The sequence below is a fragment of the Strigops habroptila genome, chromosome 16 (assembly GCF_004027225.2).
Source record: "Strigops habroptila isolate Jane chromosome 16, bStrHab1.2.pri, whole genome shotgun sequence".
NCBI classification, from domain to species: Eukaryota; Metazoa; Chordata; class Aves; order Psittaciformes; family Psittacidae; genus Strigops; species Strigops habroptila.
The window spans coordinates 3052137-3078191 of record NC_044292.2 but is presented as its reverse complement, the minus strand read 5'-3'; the positions used below and the strand labels follow the sequence as shown (position 1 = coordinate 3078191).

Below are 26055 nucleotides of genomic sequence, written 5' to 3'. Positions count from 1 at the left end.
AAAGGAAAGACTTGTTAGTATCTGCAATACTGATGGAAAAGTAAAACATATTATCCTCTCCATCAGACAGATGGAGACGATCCAGTGGTGTGTCATCCTGACCAGACAGTGACATGGGGTAGAAATCCTGATTATTCTTGGAAGTTTTTAAGGGTAGCTGATGGGTAAACAATCACTTCTTTTGTTCCAAAGCAAGAAGAACTGACCCAAACTGGCACATAGCCCTCACTCAAAAAGACCCTGGTTAGACTGCTTGAATATCTTGCGATCAGATATTACATCTTGTGAGTTCAAAGCCTGGAAAGCAATGTTGTGTCAGGCATGCCATGGAGAGTATAGGCAGCTCTACAGGAAATCAACCATAGTGCAACATATCTGCCTGCACACATACCTCTGGGCATGATCATACCTGACAGCAGAAGAAATTTGCATAGATTTTATTGCTGTTTCTATAGCCCAGATTAAATACTTGAGCATATGAGGTTCATATTACATATAAAATGTAATTACCTACAAAGTCCAGAGGAAACCAATAAAGCAGCAACTATGACCACCTGTAAGGCAAGGTTTACATTATTCTGTATCTTTATCAGGGAACAGAAACTGTCTGAAAAAAGGCAGGGAACCGTGTTTGCAAATCATAGATTTCTAGGCCTTCAGTGATGGTCTCTCTACTCAAAACTGAAGCTGAAGAACGGCACACAGAGTGAAAAGAGTGAAAGACGAGAGAAGGGAGGCAGGGAGAGTAATTTTCTAATCCTCTCTGAGACACGTCCACTTTCCAGACACTGGGTAAATGTGCAGTAGAAGGAAGTTACTCTGCAAGAGAACCTAAACTCAGTTATGGTATATGAGAACATGTATTTTAAAGGGTCTTTGTGCTAGTATGCCTACCCTTTTGCACTTCCTTCAGGATTTCCAGACTGTACAGCCATTGCCATATTCTGCAGATGGCTATTCATTTGAAGGTAAGAGTTATCTTGCCCTGATGCTCTGCTTGCTTTTATTTCAGGGTCTAGTTAGGGCTGCAATCACAATATTCTCCTAAACTTGAATGGGCATTGCAGGAGCCAAGACTTCTTAGTCAGTGATACTTGCTCTGTCTTGCACTCATGCCTGACACTGTTCCCATCACAGTGATATGGTGTTGGCATTGAGTGGGCACAAGCAGGGAGAAGAAAATGCACCTGTGGCTTTGCAGGTTGCTTGCTGGTACACCTGTCCTAAAGACAGAGTTCTGCCGGCTAATGCACTTTACCGCTAGCATGCTCCCTCATGGGTATGTATGCCTACAGGCACCCTACCCAAAGCACACATTCCCATGCATCCCTGTACTTAAATGCCACACTCACACTATCTCCTACATACTGACATAGACACAAACTTGAGTCCAACTGGAATATATTAGCATATGTTCATATGTGCCCGCTCACAGGAGTAAGCTTCAGCTTTAATACTGAAGTGCTTCAACATCCTTTGTGTGACCACTGCTTTTGCAGAAATCCATGGAGATAAGACATAACCACATTGCTGTCTGCTCTTTTCATGGTGTTCATGTGATCTAGGAAAGAAATGGACCCTCACTTCCCAGGTATCACAAGCAGGGCTGGTGGGCTGGTAGGCTGGTGCCATTTTCTAGCACATGATGCTTTTGGCTAAACCAGGTGAGGAATCGTCTTCATGTTAGATGGCCTGCTGAAGAGCCCTGGATTGAAGAAGATTAGATTTTCTGAGAAACATAGGAAATTCTCAGCCCTTTGATGATACCAGTTAATCACCACAATGGTCATCAAACAGACACTGTAAGTGTGGAGACTTAATTGCTTGTCTTTTTTTCTTTTTTTTTTTTAAATGACATCTAAATTCCATCCATCCAGCACGTTCTCACCTCTGTTTTCTGCAAGCATCCTCAGTTGCTAGCTGCCCCGTTGTACACTGCCAGGGATTGCAAGCCATTAAAGTAATTTTAAAAGTGGGATGTGACATATTTTTGGGGCAAAAAAGTCAATTGCAACCATCTTTCCCTTTTAAATACAGCCATAAATCCACACAGACAGGAGATTCTGGTAAGACATAGATTTGGAGCCATGCCCCAAAAGTGGTCAGAAAAGTAGGGGGACATTTAGCTGTAGAATACAGGTTTACGAAGTACACGCGCCACATTGTATGTGTTCAGCCCTGGTGCATCAAAACCAGGAGACAAACCTTTGCGATCAAATGGATAAAAGTTAAATAGCTGCCCATTTTGGGTCTCCAGTGAGATGGAGGCAGAGCCCAGGTGCAGAACACATGGGAACTCCTTGTCAAAAACTACTTGGAAAACACGATCTTCAAGGTGGTGGAGCTTGATTGTCCGGTACTTTTCAGGAATCAGCTCTTCCACGTGAGGCCCAAACTGCTGCATGATCAGCACCCCACCAGGTCCAACTTTGATCTCATAGAAAGTCAGGTTGGAATAGGTATAGTAGCCAACATAAGGGCCTGGACTTGGAGGAGGAATCAAGCTTTTCTCTGCCTCTCTGAATGCCGTCTCCATGGCAGGAATAAGATAATCATACGTCTGAGTCACAACATCTCCACCTTGAGGCCTGGGCCCTGCCATCAGCACAATGAAGCTCAGGCGGAGCTTGGGGATAAGAGAGAAGGTTGCTGAATAACCATCGAGGTCTCCATCCTTCCTAATGACATCATATCCCAATTGCTCATTAATCTCCCAGGGTGTGCCAGTCTTGTTAGCAAAGTATTCAGTGGAGCACTTAAACAAAGGGGTGAGCATTGTCTTCACTGTATCAGGTGCCAGGAGACGACGGTGATAGGTACCTAAGAAGACCATTGCCAGCTTGGCAAGGTCAGCAGCTGTGGAGTACATCTGGCCAGAAGGTCTGTACCAGCCAAGGTCATAGAGAGGGGCTGGCTGCCGGCTACCGTAGAAACCCACAGCCATCTGGGATTGGATCGGTGGCGTGATGTCAAAGCCAGTGTCCTCCATGCCCAAGCGGTCCAGGATGTTCTCTGAGATCCAGCGCTGGTATTGCCCCTCAGCTGTATGGTCGGCTAGCACATGCGCCATCAGTGAGAAGGCCAAATTACTGTAATGGCATCTGAAAAGGAAGAGGAATATATCTGGATCAGCCTTACCTCAATGATACAGTGTGGGTATGACTATGCAAAACCAGTAGCTAGGTCTCCCTTCTCTGGGGAAAATTTCTCATTTTATCAGATGACATGTTAAAGGGAGGAGAGATGAAAGAGGGACAGAGAAAAACTGAATGTTGTTGCCTTGATTTGTTGTTGAGTCAAGAAATAAATTTCTTACAGTAACTTCAGCAGAACTATTTAACCACTATGTACAGAAAGAGGGCTGGAGGTGGAAAACAAAAAACCCCTTTATGCAAAAAACTGTATATTTGCATATCTGATTTATTGTTTATAATTTTTCAACAAATAATATGTCCATTCTTTTTAAGAGCAGAGCTGAGAGTTAGAGGTGCTTTCCTTAAAGGTCTCAAAATCCCAGGTAAGCCTCTTTGGAGATTTAACATGGTATAATCACTTAAGCACCTAACCTACCTTAAGATAAAAGCACTTAAAAAGCACTTAAAAGTCTACAAAGCAGAATCCAGCAATGTTGAGTCATCAAAGACACCTGAGTGCTTCAGTCTTTAATATCCATAAAGTGATTTAAGTCTTTACACTTGAACAAAGTTTAATAGCATGAAGACATATATGGGCAAGTTTTTTCAAACACATTTTGAAAATACATGGTGTTTTTAACCTTGTTTGTTTTATTTTTTTAATTGTGTAAATCCACGCATCTCATTGAGGCCTGATCAAATTTATTTAGGTCTTAAATTTGGTACCACTTCAATCATTTCCAGCCCATCTAGCTGAATAAAAGCATGATGAGCATATATATTTCTACCCAAGAATAAACACATTCTGGATTTAAATTTTTCTATCTGAAATAAACATCCCTAGAAAAATATTATAATATTTCTATACCAATGAATGGGAATTTCATTTAGGAAAAATTATCTTAGCTGTCAAGTATATCCAGGAACAGGGAGACAGAGTTAGAACTATCAATATGTCAAGCAATAAGGGGTTGAGAGTCTATGAGTGGATGTCCTTACGTATTTTAATGGTGAGCGTAATATAAATACCAAAGAAGATGATGGTATTAAAGTTTTAAAATCCTTTAAGGAACACCTATTGTTACCTCCTACATGACATGGGACAGAGCTCAGGTGGCCACATACAAGGTGGCTGTGATCAAGCTGTTGAGTTTTCTAAGCTTGAAGACTTCAAGCATAGTGAGTCCTCAGCAACCCTAGACAAATTATTTCAGAATGTAATTCTATTCCCGCAAAATTGTGCAGACTTAGAGAAAGATTTTTGCCAGTTAGTCTGGATCCTTTCCTTCACCTGCTGGACCCTGTTCATATTTTTGAGTGTTTGTAACTCAGGCTATGTAAACTGTAACAAATATTAATAGAACTAGGTAATTTAGGTAAATGCAAATCACTATGGACATATCATGATTTTATGTGAAATCTGTGAAGATTTAAACTGATTAAATTAACATACCTTTTCACTTCTGAAAATCTGCATCTTTTACAGTTTAAGGCTTATTGGACTTCACTATAGCAGTTTACCTCATCTAAGCTTCTCACTCAGGCTCTATACAAATTAAAAGAACCCCTGGCCCCTCCAACAGTCACTCTTTCCAACCTAAGACAGGGTATGGGTAGATGGCTGAAGCTCCGTTTAGGAATCACTGTCTTTTATCCATGGGCCACAGAGACTGCAGGTGGGGCTAATATCAGTGGAGAATAGAAACCCCAACCGAAAAATTGTAAGTGAATATATCTGACCTCGTTCCTGGATCAACAACCAAGACATCATCTTTCAGGAGAGCTAGAGCATCTTGTGTATTGCCCTTCCACAGCAGGCTGGTAGATCGCAGCCTCCTGGGCAGACCTGTGCCGGGGAAAAAAGAAGTTAACAGTTTGAGAAAAATCATGGTCCAGGAAACTTTTAGTGAGGTGAAGAGTGAGCAAAAGGCAAGATTCAAAATCACGATGGAAATAACAGTGATGCACAAGTGCTTTATACACATAGCAAATGTGCTGCAAGGACCTGGATTACATCTGGAATTAAATCCTCATTGCAGTTTATAGCTGACTTTGATTAAGAGGTTAGAAGGAAAGCAGGAAGGGTACATGACAGAAAAATGACTTGCAATCGTCTGCTCAGTGACCACATGTTGAATCATGGCAAAGCTGACTAAGACCTTATTCTTTTGTAGTAGCAACAGCTGTTTTTCTCAATTGGCCTGACCTTGGGATTTGAACTGGAATGAGAGCACTTTTTCTGCTTCTGGTCTGTGGTTATTTGTGCAGCTGACCATCTTCCAGTAGTCAGTGGGTTCCTTCCTTTCCTACCTGCCACAACCGCAGCAGACCTTGCTGCACCACTGGGAAAGTTCAACCAGTGACATGACAGCACTGCAATGTCTCTCTTGAGGTTCTTTAGAAATGGTATATCAGCGAATGTGTGAGCATCACAGAAAATCCAGTCATTGATTTATACCACATGGGCTGCTAACTGGTGAAGTGACAAGCATACTGCTAATAATTTACAATAGTGTCTCATACTGTCATTCATATATATTTGAAAATCATAGTTTTAACAAGCTGGAGCTTCTCTCTAGCGATGTACCCATCAAGTGTTTCAGAGAAGAATCTCTGGACTTACTTTTGTAATATGCAATGAAGAAAAGCCGTGATAAAAAGGCTATATTATAGATCAGTTTCCACTGGAAGAATTTAGATGAAAAACACTTTACAATATGTCATGCAGTGGTTTTGATCTTGATATTAAGCAGAACCTGTTCCTTTTTGATTTTTGACAGACAGGAAATGTAACATGTGACCTCAACATTCATTTGATTTTCAATTGGGAATTTAAACTGTGCTTCTCCTTTTACTAAATTGTAAGGGTCCAAGCTGGTTGCTGTGGCCTGCTGATATGGTCTGGGAAATTTGGGCCACATTTTGGAAAAAAAAAAAAAAAGACATAGGAATGTAAAAGGAACTAAGCAGGAGCACAAATCCAGCACAGTGATGGTAGCAATGGAATGGCTGCACTTTACAAATAAATATGCTATGACCAGGAACACTTTTGACATATGTTTCCTGCAAGTATTTCTAGGGCATACCTCACACCTTACTAGGTGACAGGGAACTGCAGCAAAGTTGGGAAGTGCAGCCTCAGCACATGCTGCTCCTGCAAGGAGCACCCAGGCCAGCTTCAGGTCCTGAGAGTCAGAGGGGACCAGGCAGAGTTTGTGTCTCTGAGGACTGCCTAGAGCAAGACCTTGTCTTCAGGGGGAGGGGCTCGGCAGAGTTATGCATACATCTTTCTGCTTCCTGCACTGGCCGCTTTGGGTTCTTTTTCTGTTTCCAGACTTCAGTCACATCTTTCCTTTTTGGGGAACCCTCATTTTGATATTGGCTTGTTTTGGGTGATGCTGTACCCTGTCCTGAGGTACTGCACTTTGCTTGCATGCTATTTTGATCTTAAGTCCTAATTTTAAGGCATTTATTCCAATCTGGAATAATGAAGGTCCTACAGAATTTAATTCAAATGCCACATGAGATATCAGCAATCTCTTTGGCCATTAAATTCTGGAATATCCGAGTCAAGTATTAGCAGCTTGCTTTCTGAGAAAGGTTAAAGTTCTCCTGAGTCCTGTGAGCTCCTTCTACCTTAATGTAAGAATTACCCAATTATGAAGGTAGCAGCAGATTAACAGTCTTCTACGAGCAATAGCTCAGGAATCCCAGATCGGGAACCACAGTGGCAGCTCAATTTAGCTCAATGATCAAGGTGCATCTGTTCAAAGCAAAGATGGATGGTGCCACTTTGACCATCAACTCTATATCCCAGAAAAATGAAAGCACCCTGTACTAGAGTTCAAAAATTCTTTATGCAATTGGAGCCTGATTTCCAGTCATGCTACTGTGTTGAAAGAAATATATATTCACCTTGTACAGGAAAAACAGTTCCCCAGCCCACAATGCAGCTTGGCCCCTTTCCTAGCAGGTGGCCTGGACAAGCATTTCCTTTTAACACTTCATGAAGCTGCTGGCAGCTTGCTTCCAAGGGTCTTGTCTGACCTCTGGGACGTGCAAAGTTGAAATAGCCTCAACCGGGAAATAACCTCAACAGAAATCATTTTTATTCCTGGAACATGGTCTGTTCTGTCTGTGGACTCTTTCAAGTGGTACAGTGGTGGGCAGAGGGCAAGCAAGTAGCAGTGTTGTCTCACCTGAGAGCTGGCTGGCCATTCTGCGCAAGGTAACAGGTGATGGCTTAAGTGGCATTGAGCCTTTTTCCAAAAAAATCAGCCCATCTGCTGTGTATCTCTGTTCTGGTTCCTTGAGCCTTCCCAGAGGGTTCTTAATAACAAAGTTCTGGGCATAACGTTCCAATGGATCATCAAGAGACATGACTTTTCCTTCCTCCCACATCTTGTACAACATAATGGTGGGAAAGATCTTGGAGATGCTGGCAATTCTAGTAAGGAACAAACATTTAGCATTAAATTCTATTAAGGAACAAACACTAAGCGTTAAAAAAACGTGATTTGAGAGGAAGATGGGATCACCCAACTGACTGTTACTGCCTGTAACTTCACATGCTACACCTTTGCTAATTCAAAAGGGAATGGCTAAAATGCAAGTAAGAAACTGGAATTAATATCCCTAATTCTGGCCTTTATAGACTACAACATAAACTTCAGAAGTATATCCCCAGTAGTTCAGTGGGCTACAGATCTTTTTCTGCTCATTTAGTATTCATAAACTGTCATATTTTGTAAATAATTGCTTAGTAAATACCACAACAAATTGCAAGTAGTTTATTAGAATTTTAAGGTTAAAATGCCATAAAGTTTTGCATTTCATATTCAGAATATTTGATATTTGGGTGGCTTCAGAACAGTGTCAGATTTACAAAAGGTCTTTTGGAGTATGATTTTGGTTTTATATTGTTGCCTTTCAGAAGTGGGGTCATGATTAAGAGGGATGGCCAGGAGCATTCATATTGTGCCGCTAGAGGTGAAATTCTTGGACTGACACAAGACAACCTAGAGCAAGAGCATTTGCCAAGAATGTTTAAATTAATCAAGAACAAAAGTCAGAGGATCAAATACTGTGGTAGTTCCAACCACAAATCATGCTGACTGGCAGTAAGATTTTTGGGGTGGTCTCTGTCGTGCAATCAGTCATCATGTTCAGCTGTTAACTGAAAGGTTGGTGATTCAAGCCCACCCAGAGATGGGTTCTCCTATGCCTGCCAGTGGCAGGGGCTTGGAACTACATGACCTTTAATTTAAGGTCGTTTCCAACTAAAATGATACTATGATATACAGAGGGGGAAAAAACAGGTAATCACAGCTGGTGAAAATTTCCAAAATTGTTTATTCTGAGGACAACATTTGAGAGTAAGTGTGCACCCCATATGTTTCATATACAGCACAGTTATAATGCACTGAAAACAGATCTTTAAAGGAAGTAAACACTTCCTCTGTATTTGTTTTTGGGGTTTTTTTACCGCACACTAAGAGCTAGATTCTATTTATCTTCATCTAAAAAGTAATGGTCAATATGGCTTTGACTTCACTGGGAGATGTACAAGTGTACAGGTCTTCTTCATGTGTTCAGCAGATATTCTTCCCAAACCCCATTTTTCACTAGACCAATTTTTTTTTTAATTTTTCTTATCCTATGGCACCATCTCCTCACTGTTCACAAAATCTGTGCTAGCTCTGTCTGCAGATTTGTGCCTTAGGCCTCCCCAAAGCATGAAGACATTCATATGAAAGGAGTAGTATGTTTTCAGGTTCTTCACTGCTATTCCAATTTAAAATATTGTCAGATCAAATTAAAAATAATTAAAAAAAAAATTCAAAGTAAACAACTCAGTAAACCACAAGCATATGATAATTTAAGGACTAGCTGAAGCATTGTCTCACAAATTTTCACTGAAGAGGTTTCTGCAGTGGACCTGAGACAGTAGAAGATGCGGTTTGTGACAGTGATTCTACCCAGTTACCAGGTATGTGTATCTGCTCTTTTTCTAGCACTCAGGCATCCGATACATCTGTCTCACCTGTAAATAGTGTATTCATTGGGCACCACTGAGGAGGGGTCTGAACCATTCTTCTTCCCGAAGTTGCCTGTCCAAAGCACAGTGTCATTGTAGACAACAATGGCAGACATGGCAGGGAGACCAGAGCTACGAATCTTTTGGCGCAGCATTGTATCTACCTGGAGAATGGAGGGAAATTATGAATTTTCAAATCAAGAGTCTTACAATGCATATAGTCTGTTACAGGTGGTAGAAAACCATCTGCGCTCCTTACTTCCAAACACTTGAGAGTAATTTTTTCCAAATGCATTTTGGCAAAAAAAAAATATTTTAACTGTACTGTTCTTTTGAATTGCTTATGCTGAATTATTTCTTAGAAGAGAAATGTTCCTTTCAGCCTTATGCATAAATGAGTGTCACTCTCCAGTTTCAAGCTAGGTAAAAGTCCTCCCCTGAATGTAATATGATTGCATCTGGTGTTGTCCAGAGTCCCAGTTCCCAGGTCCCTGGCCTGGCACAGTATGGTAGTTTTGTCTAAGTCAGTGTGATAGACTATGGACAGTTGAACAGTGGGTTCAAGTGTCCACAGACTGAAGTAGAACCTAAAGGGCATCTGAAGATTCACTCTTGAGGTGCTCGTGCCTAAGCCCCCTTCAAATACATATGACTTTCTATGCATCTCGTATTCTGGTTCTCTGTGCCTTATTCTATCTACAAAATGAGAATAGTTTCACCAGCCTACATCAAAGTACTTGGGTACTTCATTTCTAAGGAGCACAAAGAAGGAAGGTTAGATGACTCTGATGGACACTCAATGTTCTGCACATTCCCCCACCTCTTTGACTAATCCTAATAATAAAATACCTCTCTCCAGTAACCCCAGAGACAGCGGCAGAGTCTTCATAAAAATGAATGCGGAGTAATAGCAATTGAAATTCAGTGTAGATAAAGCAATGTGCATGCAAGAGAACAACCCTAGCTTCAGAATACATACACACAGATGGGCAGTGAACAGGTCTTAGCACCCAGGAACAAGATCTTGGGGCTATGATGGATGCTTCTATGAAAACACTTGCTTAGTGCTGTGCCAGAGAAAAAAGGTAAATCAAATATGAGGGATTATTAGAGAAAAAACATAAAATAAAACATAAACCACCATTTTATTACTGTATAAAACCCTGATCCACTTGCACCTTGAGTACTGCATACAGTACTGACTTTCCTCATCTCCACCAGAGTATGCCAGAGCTGGAAAAGAATTAAATACGGGTAAAAAGAATTATCAGAGGTGTCCCACAGCTCTGATAACTAAGCAACTCATCAAAAATGACATCGGACAGAGGTCTACAAAATCAGGCGTGTCCTGTCAGAGCATGGCTGTCCTTATTGTCCATACAGTCATACAGGAAATACTGCAGCATTTCCTCATTGCAAATAGAGCCTACCAGAATTTCAAACAGTGCTAACATTTCAGAGACAGTATATCATATTGAAGAAAAGCAGGTCTCTCTCATTCATATGCAGGTCCCCTTCCTCTTCTCCTTTCCCTTCATTCTGTTCCTTGTAGTTACCTACAAGTAGCTTTTTAATTTTTAAGCAGTAGCATGGGGAAAGCCAGCAAAGCAATAAAATAAGGAATTGGCAGCCACTGATGAATAGGAACTTGTTACATGAGTCACTTACTTCCCAGGATATGAGGGCTGCCTAATAGTATACAAGATGCCAAAAGCCACCATTTTCTGCTTATGTATGATCTCCACACCTTCTGGTGGACAATGTTATTTCATTATACCTTACCCTTTGGATAACTGCATATTGACCTGTTCTGTAGGTTCAGTGAAGTTTTAAATACCCATTTCCAGATTCACACATTCTCCACTTCCTTGATTCCCCACCTCCTTCCCCAGAGATGCTAAGGAGCAAAATATTCTCCCCTTTACGCCTTCAGAAAAGCAGTCAGAAGCTGTCTCCCTCTGTTCCCTTCTCACAGACCTTCTCCAATGCATCCTTCAGAATGGGGATTGGGTGGTCCAGTGGTACTGGTTCAGGATAGCGGGGGCACATTTGCACAGCTTCTGATCTCACTTCCATCACAGATGGTCCTGGAAAAGATTTCAAAAGTAGAATATATGACTTCAATAGACACACTAACAAGCTTTGACCTCATCCAGCAGTCAGCACTAGCTTTCTTGCTTGTGTTGTCCAAAGCTGAAGGACACTTCTGCACAGGAAAGAGATAATTGTGGGTTGTTTCTATCTCACATAAAACAGAACTTGAAGAGGGCACTGTGCTCTGTTATTGCTTGTTCCAACATGGGTTAGACATGGGATGGACAGGAACAGCAGTAGGCTTCAACTGACTGCAACCAGGAAGAGTAAGGATCTGGCACTACAGAAGACTCTCTAGGGTATCTGATAGTGGTTTTAGACCCCTGCCCATGTCTAGAGTAAAATCTGAGTTTGGGTTCAGGACAGAGTTGTATCCATGCATATCGTAACCTTAGAAAATAGATGTAGAAGTGAACTGAAATCTAACACTGTAACAGTTGATAGGCTGCATATCTAGTATATCGGCTGTCTTCTGAATTAGCTGTATCCTGCATATGCCAGAGACATATCTTAAATTTCTGTGGCAAGCAGAGATCTTTCAACTCAGTGAGAGATGGGAAATCTCTTACTTGGAGGCACTATTTTCCCAGTTGATCCCAAGGTGTTCATAAATACAGTTCCTCTGCTCTGTAAGCTGTAAACAAAATATTTATCTTTTCACTTACCATCTAAGCACGAAGCACTAGAAATACACATGAGAAGAGAAATGGCACTATGAAAACTTTGAGATGGATGAGGATTGATACACAAAAGCCTACAGGCAGCCTCTGATATTCTGTGATAAAAATTTGGGTCTGAAATCTTTTCAGACACTGGTCTCTTAAGTATGTCTGGCACCTTCACTGTGGATTTTCTGCCAACTTTGGGCTACCTAAAACTCTGATCCATTTACACTATGTATATTTCATTCTCATGCATACAGTGCCTTGAGTTTATCTGCTGACTTTTCTAAAATTAACATGAAGGAGTTCTAGTGTGAACCGGGGACTTGGGCCAGTTCAGAGATTTTAGATTATGGGAATAGGAAAGGGAGAACCCATAAGCTGAAGCACATGGTAAGGTGTAAAACAAAACCTGTTGTAAACTGGAGTGACTTTTACAACAGGATGCTGAAGAAAATAATAGAGGATATAAAATAAAATGTCTCCTTGGTATATCAATTAGGCTACGTTAGTGTCAGAAGTGATGCAGCTTCTCTGGATGCCAACAGAATTACATGGTACTCCATCAACCCAGTGTTCATCTCCTCTCTGTCTTTGCACCAGCTGGGAGGAAGCAAATTTGTGTGCTGCTTGAGGAAATGCTCTTTGAAGAAAAAAGTCCTCATGGAGAGAAAGGCATTTATTGGTCTCAGAAATTTCTGTGCCAAACCATGACCAAGATTAAAGATGACTACTCACTGGGCTCCACCTTGGGGAGGCTGTACTGCCACAGAAAGCAGCCAGTCATTGCAACAGACAACAGGAAGAAGAAGATGACCAACATATGAATCCACTTCACCTCCATAACAGTGAGCTTGAGGAGACTCCGGCTGCTGGATGCCTGCTGTAAGCAGAAATTATATGATCTCAGAGAGAGAAGAACTGCCTCTAGTGCATATCAGCTGCGTGAAAGAAGCACACTACATTGGAGAATAAAACTACAGAAGAGACATAGACTAATTTCAGTACTATTGTGACATCAGAGCTGGGTACACCAGCCCACATTCAAATAACTGGAACCAGAGATGACTTGTCTTCCAAAGCTGTTTACAAGATGTTACTCTCCTTACCTTGTTGGTCTTGTTCTTGTAGAAGAACATCCACACATTTTGCCTTTTCCTCTCCCTGCAAGCGAACCTCATCAGCCCAAACTGTCAGAGTTCTTTGTTACAGCTCTCGTTTCCTCCTTTCTCAACCTGTATATCTTTCCAACCCCTTTTTTGATAGTCCAGCACCTGTTCATGGCAGACACCAGGCCATATCATGTGAGGAGATCCAGCTTTTTTAAATGAATGATGGAATTTTTTGCCATGTACTGCCTTTACCCTTCTATTTTGTGCCTGTAATTCCCATTATATCATGAACCATCTGTAAGCTTGGCATTTATAGATGCCATGTTTCGGAAAACTGGCTAATATTTTGAGTTCATGCAGGTTTCACAACACTGGAGACCATCCAGGTTGGTGATACTAACATCTAAATGTTGGAGAAAAACAAGGAACAGATGACAAATTATTAGGTGCCTAAGCAAGAGCTGTGCTCTTTCACTGACTGTAGGAGGTCAATAGGGTGCTTTTGAAAGTTTGGCAATTAATGTTATACAACATATGGCCTGCCATTTGCATTCAATATGGTCCACATTCCAAAGCTATTTCTGGTTGTCTGGTCTCACTTGTAGGACAGACAGACTAAAATACTCTGTTCAGATTTTCACATGGCCCATTTGTAATCTTTTGAGATAGAAGAATGTTCATGTAAAAGCTTCTGCAATTCAACTGAGCATTGTCACTCGCAACTGGGAAACTGCAAAGCCACTTCCAGACTTGAATATAGCTCTATGGCTTTGTAAGGATCTAGCTGAGGAATCTAGCCCCTGCTGAAACTCTAGGGTATAATTCCACTTTCAGTACAATAACAGAAATAGATCACAATTATTTCTGAAGCCCTTTAGTCTGCTCAGTCATTACCACACAAATTTCTGAAGGCAGCTTACTTCAGGTTCTTCCATAACATAATTAAATTTTCAAGGATGAAATAAGACTATACAGGTGCCTTCAGACCCACTCAGACCTCAGCATCCTCAGCACACATGCAGTCCATATTCCAGCCTAAGTGACATGTGTTCCTAAATAGGGAATGTCATTTTGACGCCAAAATCAGCTTAGTTTAGATATACCAACCTCATACAGTGCCTTAGTAGGCAGGAAATCATATCCACACAAGGAGAACCCTGTGTATTGAGATCTCTTTTATCACCCCCATGCTGGCAGGCTTCAGTTTATGCTGTGGATATGTTGCCTAGAGCTGCAATGAGATGCTGTTTTCCTGCAGCATGGAGCAGGATATAGCTCTCTTTGCTCTGGAGTAGTCGTGGGGTGACTTTCTAGGTTTAGTCCCATCATAATAAGAGGACTTCCATACCCACCTGCAGTCCCTCTGACCATTTGTCTGCCTCTTTCCTTTCTTCACTGAAAAAACCTGACTCCTCAGTCCTTAAGAGAAGGATGAAAGGAAAATATTTTCTGGTATATGCCTCATCTCATGAACTCCAGACTCCTAGACCACTAACTGGACACCCAAAGATACCAACACTGAACTCTCATCCTTTTGTCCAAACTCCTCTCTACCTCTTGTGGATGATAAGTGCTCTGAACATCTCTTTCATTCTCTGACCCATAATATAGTGGTAATGCAATAAAACTGTTGCAATACTATGAAACTAGAGACATGGATCTCTCTTTTACTGATGGGGCAACAAATATGCAAAGTGAGAGGAATTTTCATCACCCTGAGGAGATGCTCTACCCTCTAAGCTACCTTTCAAGAAAAATGCCACTCTTTCCTTGTACCTGGGAGACTGTAAGACAAACAGACAGATAGATACCTCCTTCATATTCCGGGACCTGTCTGGTCTTACCTCCCTTTCAGCTGGTTTCTCCATCTCACCTACATTACTCAGTGACCATCACTGCTAACAGCATAAACACAGCAAGGCAGGTGAAGGGAGGCTACCAAACACTTAGATACACGCAAATGAATGCAGATACATGCAGGAACAAGTGCATATAGCTTCCCATGGGAATGGGGAAAATGTAGATATATTTTTCCCCCTAAGCTTCAAAAAACTTGCATTGGGGGGTGGGGAGGAATGGGGATTTCACATAGACCACCCAGCTACACTGTCCTGCCCCATCGCGCTCGTCTGATCAGACTATCACAGACCCTGTGGGCTGCTAGGTCAGAGGCACATCTCAACACTGGTTAGGTAAAGCCAGAAGAGCCCCAGTCCCCTGCACATACCATGACCAAAAGCCGTCTCAGTCCCAAAGGCTGTTGTCAGGCATTCCAGCAAATGCACACCGTAACAAAACCACACCATCTGATCTGGGCCCCAGTGGGAGGGGAGCAGAATGCCTTGCCATGCTCCTAAATGCATCTGTGTATCATAGGCAGGTGCTGTGCAGTCACTCTGGCTGAAGTGGCTGCTTTTAGCTCACCAAGAGTCCTGCTCTGGGTTTCCCTATCCACTTGACCCACTCAGACCCTCCAGAAAGTGCTGCTGACCTCCCCTGGGCAAGGAGATTAACTGACAGGGACAGAATGGCATTTACGCTTAGGAAAGGGCCTGAGTGATTGATTGTTAATTCTTCCTAATGCTTCTCTGCCATGTGTGTGAATCACAGCTGAAACCATGAGGGCTTCACAATCTATTTATAGCAGCTTCATCTCCTCCTAACATCTGAACAGGAGGCGATTAACTCATGAGATGGACAGCCCCTGCATGCCTCCAGCCAGGGAAGGCTTGGGAGGGGGCAAGCTTGGGCTGTTTGCAGGAAGGGGAGGCAGGGGGAGCTTAAGCCAGGAGCTCAGGCACTCTCTGGGCTTAATCTTGAATAGCCTCCTGGAGTTCCCCCACAGTGATTGACAAGGGAGTCGTTCCCAGCTAACAGGCTCACTAGACATAGATGGAGCTGGTATTTCCTTTCCCCTGAGCTTCTGGGCAGTCTGAAGGATGGCAGAAGATTGTGATTTGCACAAGGTGAGCCTTACCTGCAGCTGTAAGCTGTCCATGTCTTCTCAGAAGTCTCTTCTAATTCCCTGTGCTGTTTGTCTCCAGAAACAAAAGGCTTATAATACTCTGTGATGAAGACAAAAAAAAAGTTTATGCAGGAAAAAAAATTTGAGTCAAAGCAAGGAGGCAAGCCCAGAGTAACAAAGTCCAGCTCAGATAAGCAGACCAGCAGAGAGGGACTGGTTTTGGACAGGGAGATAAATCACAGTAACCACATAAGGTAAATCCATAGTAACACCCTCCCTATTTCTGCCTCTGGTTTGGCAGCACCTTCTTTTTACCGCAAGGGCTGAACCCAAGTTCTGGGACTTGCCAGATCCCATGGCCATCCTCACTCGCCCCACCTCCCAAACACAAGGAACTGAACCTTCAAGACCTACAGAGCCGACACATTTTCATTTTGCCTGCTCTGCAGGGTCCTTCCAGCCCTCTCTCTGGCTTCTCAGCCTTGCTTCCTCTACACAGCCAACAGCACCCTCCTTAGTCTTGGGAATCACAGACACAGCCAAGAAACCGTATGACAGGTTTGGAAGTGTCAAGATACTGTCATGGTGACCATCTTTCCCATAAAATCTCCCTCTTGTCTTGCTACCTGGCAGCAGCAATTCAATAGGCAACTCCCCCCATAGCAGCTCTTACCAGCCTTGCTGCTACCCTCCGGCTTCCAGTGCTGATGAATTTGGGGCTGTTCTGGAGCTGCAGATGTTAAGAGCATCTGAAGCACTAATCCCAACAACCAGCCTCTCTGAGCACAGATTAATCAGCCATGCCTCACCCCTCCTTGAGCAATGCAGCATCTGTCCAGGGATATAGTCAAAAAGGTAGTATTGCTGGTGATTTCATGGCTCAAACAATATAGGAGAGTAGAAAATGAGGAGGTGGGGAGAGAGTATCCTTAACACGCTGTGAGCTGGAAATGCTAATAATGAACTGCCATTATCATGTGAAGTGCATTATAAATGTTCTTTAAAGAGGAGGCCATGGTCGTGCCCCCCAGTTAATGCACCAGATCCAGAGGGATTATGTACCTCAGGGGTCCTGCCATCATATTGCCTTCTTCAGGTGTTCACAGGTAAGGGTATTCTCTTCAATAGCATCTCTTCATTTCAGTATCTTCACTAGTAGCCCAGGCTTGGACAGTGCTCAAAATATTCAAGTGAAACCTATGCAGCCATATGCCTGTGTTGTGCCCAAGTTGTGTCCAGATTTTGCTGAATGGGGCTGCAGATGACTGATCAAGCTTCTCACTGTTGTGTGGCTCCTCGTTTCTGGGAACTCCTATTTCCTTTGTCCCTGTTGTCAACCTTCCCAGGCATGTCTTCACAGTCTGTGCAGAGATACTCTCCCAAAATCAAAAAGAAGTGCACATGCAGGTAAATCATGCTTTTTATATATTACACATCGTCATCCCATTCCTTCTTCATTTTCACTCCTTTTCTACAGAGCTCCTTATAAAAAAAAGGCAGCTTTTCAGTCTCCAGCTCAGTGTGATTTTGCAGCAGTTCACTCATTATCCCTGTATTTCTTGACCTTCTCCCTGAGAACCGCTAGCTCTGCTCTTTCCCCCAAAAAAGACCTGCGTGCCCTCAGAAGCTGTCAGACATGCAGCTTCTCTTCTCCAGGCTAAACAGCCCCAATTTTCTCAGACTGTCTTTGCATGGGAGGTGCTCAAGCCCCCTGATCATCCTTGTGGCCTCCTCTAGACTTGCTCCAACAGTTCCACGTCCTTCTAACGTTGGGGACACCAGAACTGTACACAGTGCTCCAAGCGGGGTCTCATGAGAGAAGAGTAGAGGGGCAGGCTCACCTCCTTATCACCTCATGTGCCCTAGCATGGTTTCCAGGAGAATCTGCTCCATGATCCTGCCAGGCACAGAGGTGAGACTGACTGGTCTGTCTCTGCCTTGAGAATGGGGGTTATATTTCCCTTTTGCCAGTTGTCGGGAACTTTACCTGACTGCCATGATTTTTCAAATATGATGGTTAGTGTCTCCCTCTGGACCCACGGATGGATTTCATTTGGTCTTATGGACTTGAGCACATTCGGGTTCCTTAGATGATCTTGAACCTGATCCTCTTCTATAGTGGGCCTAAGGTCTTCATTCTCACAGTCCCTGCGTTTGTCTTCCATGTCTTCAGCAGCGTAGCTAGAGTACTTGCAGGTGAAGACTGAGGCAAAGAAGTCATTGAGAACCTCAGCCTTCTCCAAATCCAGGGTAGCCAGTTCTCCTGTTTCCTTCTGGAGAGGTCCCACATTATCCCTAGTCTTCCTTTTGGTAGCAACATACCTCTAGAAGCCCTTCTTCTTATCCTTGACAGCCCTGGCCAGACTCAATTCTAACTGGGCCTTAGCTTTCCTGACCTGATCCCTTGCTTCCTGGACAATATTCCTGTATTCCTCCCAGGCTATCTGTCCTCACTTCCACCTTCTATAAGCTTCTTTTTCCCTTTGAGTTTTCTCAGCAGCTCCTTGCCCATCTGTGGACATCTTCTAGCATTTTTGACCCATTTCATTCTTGTCAGGACACACCACTCCTGAGATTGGAGCAGGTGATCTTTGAATATCAACCAGCAGTCTTGGGCCCCCCTGCCCTCTAGGGCTTTATCCTGTGAAACCTTACTGAGCAGGTTCCTGAAGAGGTCGAAGTCTGCTCTCTTGAAGTCCAGGGCAGTGAGGAAGAGCAAGGTCAGTGGAGGAAGAGGAGGTACTCTATGGTGGTGCAGCCCAAGGAGTAGATATTACCTGCAGCCTGTGGAAGTGACCATGCCAGACCATATATTTACATTTTTCCTGTGTTATCCCCCTTTCCAGCTGAGGGAGGAGATTGGGCAGCTGGGTGGGAGTTTTGCTGTTAGCCAAGGCTAACTCACTACATGTGCATAAGGAAAAGATCTCCCTTATGGCTTTTCCCCAGTACTGTTCTGTAAGATCTCTGCCTTGAAGGATATTCTTGCTATTTTCCTGCCAGAGGAAGGAAAAAAAAGATGCACCTAGAGGTCTTCAGGAATGTCTGAGCTGTTGTCTATGCTACTGTTTCAGAGCCAATCCTTATACAGAGAACTTGTAAATGTTTGGTTTTGCTAGCTAGAATGAACAGATGTGAATTTTTGTGCTCAGAGATGTGCTGGCTCCTAGACTGGGAGGAAAAGCACCTCTGAGCTACTCCTTTACCTACAAAGTAAACAGGCCCAAGTGACTAAGTGGTGAATAATCATGTGCCTACAAAGTATGGCAGTGAAATGCACACTCAGGCTTAAATAGATGCTATTCCACTGTGGGAATGCCTTTTTTCCTGCTCTATGCATCTGATGATTCAAAACCAACACAAGTTGTCTGGGTGAAATTTTATGTAAAATATTTGGACACTCTCAAATGAAACAGCCTGAGTGGACAAATCAGGTCCTGGTGTATGAGTAGTTTAAAGAGAAAGAAGGAATTAGAAAATGAGCTGAGGCAGGCTCTCGAATGAATGGTCTGGGCACTTTATTTCTGCTGGGGGGAGCAGTGAGCGAGTTTGAGGGACATGGGCTCACAGCCGCACTGTCATCCCAGGAGGGCTGGGCTCTCAGTCTTTTAGCAGTGACAAAGGGGAAGCTGCAGCGGGAAAAGCAATTGGCAGCTCTAATTGCCCTCCTCTCAATGCCAGCTTTTGAACCAGCATGAGGGTGAAGGGAGATATTTCCCCTTCCACAGTCCCACATTGCAGAGCTCAGCCAGGGATTCTGTTGTCCCACCTGGTGTCCTTTGTGTCCTACTGGGTACCATTGTCAGTCTTTGTGTCCCATTACCATCCGGTTCATTTTCTTGATAGTTTTGTATGGTTGAAGTGAGCTTTGAAAGTCAAAAGATGGAGCACACTGCCAAATGGGCTCTGGCTGCACAAGCCTGTATCCAAGCATACTAGAAACGGTGGGGACTCAGATAGCAACGGAGGGGGTGGCCAGCACTGCCTTTTGCTGGCATTGCCCAGCTCAGGAATTCAGAAAGCAAGAGTGAGAAGCCCCAGAAGAAATATTGGAGGCAACTGGGACATGTTTTCAAGGATTTCTTAAAAATAAGAAGCACACTGGTTTTACACTTTTGTTTAACGTGCCTTGATCCCATGACCCCAGGTTTTGGTTTTTTATTGGAAAACTGTTTATCAACAGATTTGTGATAAAACAAACAAAAGTCTATAGAAATGGCAAATGCTGCTCCATGTGACAGTACTACATTATGTTCCATGAGGATTTGTCAGGGCCCTGAAAGCATTAATGGCCCAGACTAGCCTTACCTGCAGCCTCCACCTACATGGCCTGTCTTTTGGCCCAAAGGGCTGCATTTAAGCTCAAGACCTGAGCCTTTAGTCCTTGCCTATGTACTAAGACTACTGGTCCCCAGTGCAGCCATGCCCACTCCCATGCCTGGCTGTGGACTCCATTGATCCTGACCTTGACATGTGGATGGACATTGGAACTGCCTCATCTACACCTGCTCCTCTGATGATGGAGACTCTTGATTGAACCAGGCCACGATGTCCGGTGCTGCTCTGTTCACCTCACTTGGGTACTGCAGGGCTGGGTCTTGGCTGTTGAGGTCCCTGCTCTGCTGGCCATATTACTGCCCTCAGCTCCTGCCTCCCCATCCCTCAGGAAGCAAACAGCCCTCTTGCTCCCTGACGAGTAAACTCCTTTCAATACATTTGGTTTATATAACGCATTTGCAGAAAATGCATTTTTTTCTTCCTCAGCTTGCCGGCACAGTGATGCAAAAATATCCTGCTCCTGGAACTGCCACACAGACAGCAAACATACATGTCCTAGATACTACAACCTTACTGTTTATCTGCAGGTTGTTAACATGTGAGGCAGTCCAGTCCTGCCACTGAAAAACTACAGACTGCCCACTGTGCATTTTGAGATTTCTGGCTGTTAACTCTTAAATCTGCAGGTCCTGGAGTCGTGTGGTTAGTATCCACCATTCCAATGAAAACCTGTATTTCTTGGTTACAACACAAAAATACCATGCTAGAGGATGATTCTAGAAAATAAATTAAAAGACAGAAACTGTTACTCCTGGCCCCAGAGTGCAATCCATTTCTTATAATGTTTGACGTGGTGATGCTAAAATTGGATTCTTAAACACTGGGAAATTCCCTCTACTTTCTGCAGCATAACTATGGCAACCTGACACATGCCATGGTCTTCTCCATCTAAAGCTGCACTGAGCTACACTGCATTTGTATTTTGCAATTCCAGGTATATATAAAAAAAATAGCATCCCAAACAGGGATCTTTAGTATGTCTGTTTAAAGAAAGAATTTCATGCAACTAGAATAATCACTGTTAGTATGGAATTCATGCTGCACAGTATGTTTACACTGTTATTATGACTTTGTGTGAGAATGAAATTCTCAGAAACATTCAGTCACAGCGGCAGTGTCAGTCACAGCCTGGGCATCCTTTCAGGCTTTGTCAAGGAGCAGCAGAGCCCTGATGTTTTGGGTTTCCTTTCTTTCTCCTCAGTCACAAAGATGAAAACTTTCTCTTTTTAGAAACAGAAGGACAAATGTGAATTCTCGTTAGTGCTCGCAACACAAACAGAAAGGAAGGGCAATAGTTGCCTTGTTTTGTCCAATCGCTTGTCCCTGAGGATTAGGCTTGACCACATGCCTCTGTGCAAGGATCTTTGCTATATCTACTTCAGATTTAGTTCAGTGGAGAGGAACAGGAGGACCATGGCATTTCCCTCGCTTCCATTTTGCAGTCTGGTAGGATGCTTTGGTGCTGCTGAGACATGCTGGTTTGGTGTGTGGGTGTGCAGCTCCACCTTTCAGGCAGAAGCTGCATTCATCTGGATTTGCTGCTCTCCAAGCTTCTCTTTGCACTGTAAAGACACAGAGAAGACACCAAAACCAAGTGCAAGCAGAAGAATGACTGTGATGTAAGAACTCATTCACACACCATGCCCAGCTCTTGTGTGCTCTCTCATGGCTTAAAGGCACCTCTGCGATTTCTTGGCTCAGCAGGATGCCGATGTTGGCTTGGGCCACAGGGAGGGGTATGGGCTCAGGGCAGGGAGCCCTGACCTGTCACAGGCCAGCAGAGGCCCTAAAGATCTGCAAAAACTGTCCTGTGTTAGGTCTGAAAGGGGCTTCACTAGTCCATGGAGCCGCCACCACCACCCCAAGTCTGTGCAAATCACAGCTGGATCCAGCTTTGGCTCCCTTTTCTCTTTTATACGTGTCAGAAGTCTGCAGGGAAGCTGGATTTTTACTGAGCAGTTTCAAAGCTCTCTCATTAACTGCTTGCCAGCAGCCAGTTCTCTGATAATGGGTTTCGCCTCTGGAAATTGCAGCCCCATAGCAACAAGGAGTTTAATGGCTATTATTCTTAAATGAAGGACAGAGCTCTAGTAATCCACATCTTCCCTCTCGAAAAGTCTCTTATTATTTCCTTTTGCAGGTAAGGGAGAAAAATACAAACAATTACAAGTATGTTAAAAAGACTCAGGCTGGCCCAGCAGTGCAATTTTTAACATTTCAGAATACTGCTGGACTCAAGTGAAGATACAGGAATCCTGTAGGCATTTTGAAAAACAAAAGGTGCTAAACTTCCTTACAAAAAAACAGTGCTTGTCCACTTTCAAGTTTAAAAAATTTTCCTGTATGTCCCATTGTACAGCAACATGTGCCCATTGTTGCTGTCCTTTCTCTGTGCACCTGAGTCTGGCTTTGTCCTTCTCCAGCCCCTTCAGGCTGTTAGATCCTCCTCAGCCTCCTCTTTTTTCACATCCTGTGCTCCAGCTCCAACCATCTCAGTAAGCCTCCTCTGCACCCGTTAGAATTCATCAACATCTGTCCCATATGATGGTGTCCCAAACATGGACATGGTTCTCCACATGTGACCTCATGAGTGCTGAGTAATGGGAATAATAACTTGTCACCTTTGCTGGTGTTAATACAGCCCAGTATTAAGTCAGTCTTCAATGACAGATGGTTGTGTACAAGGCAAGGGCAGAAAAAGCTGGAAAGATCATGTACTGCTCTTTTGCATGATCCAGGCAGGCAGTGATGGGCAGGCAGCATGCATGACAGTAACAAAGATTTTTCACGGCATTCTGTGGGGCTCCCAACACAACAGGAACATGGACTTGCTCAATGGAGTCCAGAGGAGGCCACAGAGATGCAGTGAGAGCTGGAGCAGCTCTGCTCTGGAGCCAGGCTGAGAGAGCTGGGCTGGTTCAGCCTGGAGAAGAGAAGGCTCCATAAGAGGAGACCTTAGAGCAGCTCCAAGTGCCTAAAAGGGCTACAAGAAACCTGGAGAGGGGCTTTGGACAAGGGCCTGTAGTGACGGGTCAAGGGGGAATGGCTTTAACCTGCCAGAGGGGACATTGAGATTAGACATTAGGAAGAAAATCTTTACTACGAGGGTGGTGAGATGCTGGAACAGCTTGCCTCACTTGAGGCTGGACTCACTCAAGCAGGTCCATGTACCTCTTGTGTTGTTGCCCCAGAGCTGGATTAAGACTGCAGTGGGGGCCTCCGTAGAGTGCGGCAGAGTGGGAGAATCCCCTCCCTCGACCTGCTGCTGGATGTACACCAGGGGGTTCTGGGCTCACGTGCACATGGCTGGGTTGTGTTGAGCTTTTCATCAATCAGCACTCCAAAGTCCTTCTCCTCAGGCTGCTCTCCATCCATTCCCCACCCAGCCTGTATTCATGCTTGGCGTTGCCCAGACCCAGTGTAGGGGCACAAACAGGCTTGACTTGGCCTTGTTGAAGTTCATGAGGTTCGCACTGGCCCACTGCAAGTAAGAAGAGTTCATTCAAGTCTTGAAAGTACAGCTTGAAAAGTTGCAGACCCAGTGGCAGCTAATGTAATGAAGCTTTCCCTTCCCCAACCCAAAGGAGCATGGGGGGATTTGGGCAGGTGCTGAGGAAGGATGCACAGGGCTACCCAAACAAAGCCTGGGTGTGGAGACTGAGCTCTCTGTGCTGAGGCATGACCTTTCTCAGCCTGGATACAGCTGGTGGTGGCCAAGCTTGTGCAGCTCCATTACTCACTAAGCATCCCAGCCTCTGCCAAGCAGCACACCTCTGGCACAGAGCCTGACCACGGGCAGAAGCCCTGTGATGCCGCCAGCAGCACCAGCTTGCCTGCTTGCACTGTCCAGGCTGAGAAGAAGTTGTGGGCACCCAGTTCCCCAAAGAGGTGGTACAAGGGTGCCTCACTGGGCTGCTGTGGGCTGAAACAGCAATGACCTGCTGGCCCTGCCTCTGGGTACTTTAAATAGGTCAGCAGCAGGTGACTGGATAAAATTACCCTTCATTTTATCGTAAGGGAGCTACAGACAAGGTCTTTCCCTGTGGCTAACAGCGGGGTTTTTTAGTGACAATGTAATGATTTAATGCAGCAGTTTTTATTAACCCCTCATGTGCCATATGCCTGTGCCTGTTCAGCCTTGCCCTGACCATGCAGGTCAGGACTTTGTTGTCACTTGTAAATGTGCACAGGGACATGTCTCAGACATCAGTGTGGGCCACAGTGGTACGAACCCATCATTGGGGAACTGGTGAAGAGCCTTTCTCTGTGCTTCCCTGACTCACTGCAGAGACCAGCAGCCAGCATGAAGGTCTGTAACAATGAAGTGCCAGTTTAGCCTAGAGATCAAAATCTCTCAATTTCTGGAGGTAAACAGAGAACAAAGCTTGTCTTCATATGCCACTGGGCGTCAGTGGAGTTTCATCATGGCAGAGAGCAAGCAGAGTCATAGTAAAGGCCACAACTTGAGCATCACACATGTCACATGCAAGGGCCACTGCTCTCAGGAGGTAAGGTTGAAGCTCATAGTGATGAATACGCAAGATGTTTCATTCTGAGAAAATATTTAAAAATAAGTGATCTGAAAAGAAAAGCAAAGAATAAACAACTCAGCTTTTTTTGCTTTTTTTTTTTTTTCTTATGTGGGTGTAAGGAATGGTATTGACAAACAGGAGTTGAATCCTTAAATACACAGAGTCTAAAATAGAGGAGAAACATGCATGTGAGGATACAAACACAGACACTTCTGAACAGGCCTTGGAGAAGCCAAAATATAGAACATTTCTGTTCACGCAGTGATAAAATTATTGGAGGAAGAAGGAGCTGGAATGACCAGCAGATTCAATTGTACATATTAGTCCACTGACTTGTTCCTCTGCCTTGTGTATCTGGCTTTCCCATGCTCACAGTGGACAAAGTAAGAATACGCTGTTAACTTTAGAGTGAGAAAAGGGAGGCAGAAATATAACCCCAGCCTTTTCTGTGCAAATGCAGTCTAACAACTCCTGTCTCGGGGCTGTAATGTACTGCAACATTTATATTGCCGCTAACTTTTAACCTCCTACTTAGTCATATACAGTCACTAAAGCACAGAGACATTGGGTAGCTTGCCAAGAGACTGATGGTACATGCTGCTTTTCATATAAATTTACATGAATTTGCATACATCTCCCTCTCAGTTTACATTCATTCCCTGTGATGCCTTAAGAACAAGTAAAATATTGTTTAGTCTGAACGAGTCAAAATTTTCTACTTCTCTTGTTTTCTCTCTTGCTGATACTCATTTTTCAGCTACTAGTCAATTTATTTTTTTTCTTGTTCCACTTCATTTTCCACCTCCCTTTCACTTTTAGCTACCATAGTGATCCGTTCTTTTTTTACATTGTATAAATATTTTTATAAAAAATTATTCTATATCGGCTGTTCACAAAGTAAGTAGTATCCCAAACTATGGCACTGACAATCAAATTTACACAGCACTGATTGTTCACAGACTAATTTAATATGCTGCTGCATTTTTCATTTCCTTTCCTGTACAAACAAGTCTCAAGTATGTGTCTGAAGTCTGCTGGGTGAAAAGTTTCAGGTATGTAGAATTCCACGCAAACAAATATTGAAGAAAAATAATCCTAATAGGTATTTGCTGTGCAGATTAGAGAGATGCATGCAAGACTGTAGACAAGGAATGTCCATTCTTCAGGGAGCAGTGTGGGTC

At 43.6% G+C, this 26055-nt stretch overlaps 1 protein-coding gene across 3 annotated transcripts in view; it reads right to left on the bottom strand.

The window, feature by feature from the left end:
- Positions 1-244: 244 nt before the first annotated feature.
- The window catches only part of LACTBL1 (lactamase beta like 1), a 76281-nt gene continuing 50470 nt past the window's right edge, over positions 245-26055 (bottom strand). Inside the window, exons 2-11 of one of the 3 annotated variants that reach the window (XM_030507718.1) lie at positions 24575-24921; positions 23514-23823; positions 16017-16104; positions 12666-12810; positions 11149-11258; positions 9178-9335; positions 7334-7581; positions 4875-4980; positions 2206-3101; positions 245-1705 (exon numbers count right to left, since the gene is read on the bottom strand). In XM_030507718.1, coding sequence (XP_030363578.1) covers positions 1656-1705; positions 2206-3101; positions 4875-4980; positions 7334-7581; positions 9178-9335; positions 11149-11258; positions 12666-12810; positions 16017-16037 — 1734 coding nt within the window. In that variant the 5' untranslated portion in view covers positions 16038-16104; positions 23514-23823; positions 24575-24921 and the 3' untranslated portion in view covers positions 245-1655. The other 2 variants (XM_030507716.1, XM_030507717.1) reach the window with 2 other exon arrangements.